The sequence below is a fragment of the Acyrthosiphon pisum genome, chromosome A1, assembly GCF_005508785.2.
Source record: "Acyrthosiphon pisum isolate AL4f chromosome A1, pea_aphid_22Mar2018_4r6ur, whole genome shotgun sequence".
Taxonomy (NCBI): Eukaryota; Metazoa; Arthropoda; class Insecta; order Hemiptera; family Aphididae; genus Acyrthosiphon; species Acyrthosiphon pisum.
The window spans coordinates 139,183,652-139,189,240 of record NC_042494.1 but is presented as its reverse complement, the minus strand read 5'-3'; the positions used below and the strand labels follow the sequence as shown (position 1 = coordinate 139,189,240).

At 28.6% G+C, this 5,589-nt stretch overlaps 1 protein-coding gene across 1 annotated transcript in view; it reads left to right on the top strand.

The window, feature by feature from the left end:
• Nucleotides 1-1,373: 1,373 nt before the first annotated feature.
• The window catches only part of LOC100162741 (extensin-2), a 12,739-nt gene continuing 8,523 nt past the window's right edge, over nt 1,374-5,589 (top strand). The window contains exons 1-2 of the mRNA XM_001950700.5: nt 1,374-1,537; nt 5,390-5,533. Of these exons, the coding sequence (XP_001950735.2) occupies nt 5,489-5,533 (45 nt within the window). The 5' untranslated portion in view covers nt 1,374-1,537; nt 5,390-5,488. The remainder of the gene's footprint in view (nt 1,538-5,389; nt 5,534-5,589) is intronic.

Genomic DNA, 5,589 nt, shown 5'->3' with positions numbered 1-5,589 from the left:
TTATAAGGCAGTGATTGACGGTTGTCGGTTGACATTATAATTGTCATACATTAATAACTATTGTACATTAGTAATTTAATAACTAGATATAATACTGTAACTATAGTAATTGATTGTTTTATTTATTTTCTTATATAGAAAACGGGTTTTTACCCTAAACAATTACAAAAAAAAAGTAAATATCCTTAAGTAACACATTTTGTTTAACATAAATATTTCATAATTTCAATTTTTTTAAAAGCCAAAATGGGGCCAGTAGGTATAGAGGTTTTGATCGTCTATTAAACATGTAGATTTATTGACTACTATAGTAGTTGTCAGTTATATATCAGTTGTATATAGCAGTAGACAATGTTTCTTAATAGTCCTGAATTTGTTTATAAGAGACACCAGGTCACTCTAATATTAGTGAACATATTACACTCAATACAGGACAATTTGATTACCTAATAAATAAACATACTAATATTATATGAATTAAATGAATGTAATAAACTAATATAATATAATTAGTTATTCTTACATTATAATAGCAGAGTTTCTATAAAATATTCCTAATCAACACTAGGTAGGTGCTTTATTCAACGGTAGTCTACAGTTGACTATTATATTATATATTCGTTAATGGACTTGTCGATTCGATGGAGTCATAACCGGATAGAGTAGTAGAGTAGGTGCAACATCGCAATTCTTGATCCATTATAATACATTCTATCAGCTCTACACATTACATACCTAGCAAAATAATGATCAGTATTTAAAAATTGGTATGCTGTATAATAGAATTATGTTATAAAGGATGTTGACCCGCCAGGAATTTAAAATTTTAGTGGAACAACATGTTTAACGTTCACACACAATTAATATTAATATTGTAGGTAGTTAAAATAAACATCACGGTATAAGTATTCATTAATAACACTGCATTGTGGGACTGTGGGTAGGTATCTATTTAAATTTGTATTCAAACAAGTACAGAGTACACTATATAATATTATAGTGATTTAACATATTTTTGTATCAGAAATGATGGGTAAATTATAGATATTATAATAAATAATAATACCATCACCAACATGACTAGCGAGATCAAGATTAAATTATAGTATGGACTTACTCCTACTACAGTGCGTGCCGGTACGTTTTGAATGAAACGCACAACGCCATTAAATCATAAGAAAAATAAAATAAATTTTGAGGTTCACATAAATACGTTTTATACAATAACAAGAACGGGATGGATGAAAAAAAATACATACCAATTGACTTAAGTATAAATATTATATTTATTTACCACTGCGGGATGACTATAATTTTGTGTGTTCTAACATTTCAAAATGATACCTATGTAGTGGGGGTATACTTGCGAGCGTCAGGACGTAGAACAAGTGACCTGCCAAACTGAGAATCATTCGAATTCGAATTTAATTTCATGTTCGTTCTGGTTCTGGATGCTAGTGAGTAGTGACTACATTTTTTTTGCGGATAACAAATCCAAGGAGAGTACTACAGTATAACATAATACATTTTTTGTCAGGTAAAGTTAATATTTTTTTTTACTCTTTATTATAATATTTAAGAACCGAAATTTGATTATGCATTTGAGTGTTTATATTAAATTATCCAAATAAAGTTAGGTTATTTAAAAATATTAATCTAAAAGCCCAGACAAATAAATATGAAATTTTATTTTGAAAATTTGCTGCTTTTTCTATTGTATTTTCCAAACTTCCAACTCTTAAATTGTATTTAAAAATAATATAATATAATATATAGGTATTTTAGTTGAAATTGAATTTATAATTTTCATTTATTTTTTCATCTAATATACCCATAAGTGTGTTATATAGACATTGTTTAAATATAACTGTTTCTAATATATAATAAATATTGTATAATTTATTTTAAAATGTAGATGTTTATAATAAATTATAAATTGTTAGGTAGTCGCAGGTATTTAATTCTCAATTTTTGATACTATTTTTATATTAGAATACATTATGTATTCATACTAGGTATTTTACTATACTAGGTATTAGGTACTAGGTACTAAGTAGTTACCTATATAAGTAATATGAAACGTTGAAATGACTTTCAATATTCTTCAATGAAGAAATAGTTGTATATCAAAACTAATGAATTACTTTGTATTATATAATATAGTCTATTGTTATATATATTAATTATTAATTCAATTTAATTAAAAATATTATTTATATTCTCGGTGTACCTATTATAGTGGTATAATTGTTTGTATTCGTATATATAAGTTGTTTTTATTAATAAGAATAAATAAAATATGTAGATACCTACCTAACCTATACCAAATGTAGTTACACGAGACAAATATGCTGAATTGCTGAACGGCATCGATGCATCCCAAATGTATCCAATAAACAAACGTGTACATGTTTACAGTTCTAAAATGCAAATTTTTTACTTAGCAAAATTTTTAGAATTCTTAATTGTACATTCTTGTGTATTTTTTGTTGACTTTTTGCCATTTTACCAAATATAATAGTATACTGTCGTCATAAAGTGGTGTATTACAGCGACTAACCGTAAATCTCAAAGAAACTGGTTTTCGTAATATTTGTGAATATTAATAATGGTAATAAGTAGGCCTTTATAAAATAATACGACGTATTACAAAAGGGGTCAATACACCGACCAAGCTATGTATGGTTTTTAAAAGTTTTGGATTGCTCTATATAATAATATTATATTATAATACTACTTCAGCAATAATGGGCCATGCACAATAGCGTTATTATTAATCTCACGGAATCGTATATTATATGAAATAAATAGAAAACTATCTGTTTCCTTAAAATATAGTTATGGCATCACGTATATAATATTATAATAACTACACGATACACAGATGAGTGGGGTGTCCTTCAACTTGACACCGACGTGATATAATGTATACGGTGCTTAAACCTATATTATTTTTTATAATTTTTCCGGCGTCCAGGAAAGACGTCCGTTCACGCATACTACGGCTATCGTACCTATACATACCTACTATAAAATACAATAATATATAATAAATAATACCATGATATAGTCCTACACACGTTTAAATTATTATATTTATCACTGTTTCATGTAACCTACCCAGGTACAAAAAAAAAAAAATAAAAACGTTTAGTATTTGTTTGTCGCTTTAATTCGTTCGGATATTAGGTCGGGCGTTATACCTATCTAGCAATGTATTTATATGTATATAGTAATAATAAAAGTGTGGGCGAACCTCGGTGTCGAAGACCTCTGCAGTCAACGACTTTGCCACAAATATCCAACATTCGACGTTATGTGTTATACGGTACAATATTGAGAGAGAAAAAAAAATTGCAATAACTTATAATAATACCTATTTAACACGATCGTCCGCATGCGGGATAGGGTATATTATACTTTAGTGCCTGTCTATGTGGCCTAGAAGTAGTTATGTCTTTCACATTGCAACTTTATATCACGTCATTATCTATTACAGCGAGTTCAACAATAATTTACACGACTGTTACAATGATATAGTATATCATGACGATGCTTGCGTCCACCACAGACGTTATATTCTTATTTACCTGTATTATTTTATTAACGGAGTGCAGCAAGAATGTAACTACATAATAATATTATATATTTATCGCACTTTCGGATCGTTTTACAACAACGCAATAAAAATATTATAACTACAATTTATACTCATCCGTATAGATCATTGTACCGCGTGGTGTTATTCGCACTGTGTTATAGGTACAATAACTATATGATATATTAATATAAACGTACGTCTACAAAGATTTTATTTTATACCTAATGTGTTTTAAATTAAATTAATTTACATATACACGTCTCAACATATGCATTACGTCCGTATTCGCATGCTGATTATTTTCGAGATATGTCTAACTCTACAAATTGATTTACATAAAAAAAAATATATATATATTTTTACATATTATATATTAATGGGTAGGTAATATTCACTACATAATATACACTTTATGCATTCCTGTGTTATACACGTGTAATCAAAAACGAATTTTTCTTGAGAGTTAATACTATTCTCGATTTGATTTAAAAAAGTAAACGTATTGGATTTAGTCACGCCTCAAATTATATACTATCCATAACTTTTGTGCATTTGATGAACGATTCAGACAACTAACTTTAAATGCTACATAAATACAACAATTTAATATATTATTACAATTAATAATATTATGCATGACTGTTATAAAAGGTAAACTGTATTATAGTTTATAAGAATTATACTTTTGTCTAGAGTGCTATAATAATTGAACTAATTAAACTTCAAAGCTATATAATATCAATATAATATAATACAAAATATTAATAATTATAAAAAATATTTTGTCAAATAAAGAGTTTAGATTTTTAGCGATAGCCTCAAATACCTACACTATATTTTGCGACTCGATTACTCCATGAGTTCTTCTTTATTTAAAATCTGCATTGAATTTTACTGCCATACCGTTATTTTAATATTAAAACCACATATTTTTTAGTGCTAGTAATAAAAAATATACAATTAATGTCTCCTCATCGACAATAGCGCAATTAAACGATAATTGAATTTCACGTCGACCAAACGTCCAGATTATTATTATTAATTTATTTTTTATAAAATTTAAAAATCGACAAATTGTGTACAAACAATATTCGTACAGTACGACGTCTTTATACAGATACTTTTTTTGTGATTATGAAACGATGCTAGTACATAAATATATAGGTAATACTTTTATACAGTAAGTATAATATAACCACTGTATATATAATATTTAAGTATATAACCTAACCTATTTACCTATATATATTATAATACGTGTACCTCTATATTATTATGCTATATTATGTACAAACGTCACCGAGAAATAATGCTCATAGACGGTTTTTATGCGGTCTAGACAGCTGCTGCAACGTGTACCTATATAATATACTTCGAGATTATAATTATTTTTCTGTTAAAAAAATACCAGACACCTGTATTGGTCATTATGATTCGAGAGAATGCGCGTGAATACAATATAATAACATATACATGTCGACGCAAGGTCGACGAAAGCGCGAGCATTATCCTAATACAATGATCATATCTACTCATACACTATACCTAAGCCTATCGTTTTGTTCGCGCCTCTTTTGTCGCATTTCGTTTATTTTTAAATTTTGGAAAAACTTTTACTTTTGCACGCTTTGCGCATACTGAACACCCAAGTAATATGCGGCATCTGCGTATGTATATAATATATATATATATAAATGTACATTACCTATATAATAGGTACCTGTACGGGTTATACGTCTGTTACGCGACCATTTTGCCACTGAAGCTCATAGCGTGTCCTTTTTATAGGCGGTGACCCGGTGCACAAGCTACCATTTGGTCTTCAAGCTCAGCCAACGCGCAACGTCATTCGAGTACCTATACACAATATACAGGGCACGTGGATAAATGGGCGATACGATGAACGGCCGTGACGTGACGGCAACACTGAAGGTAAGTGATTTTCGATTTCGTGTTATTTTTCTTTCTATTTTTCTTCCCGACTGCCC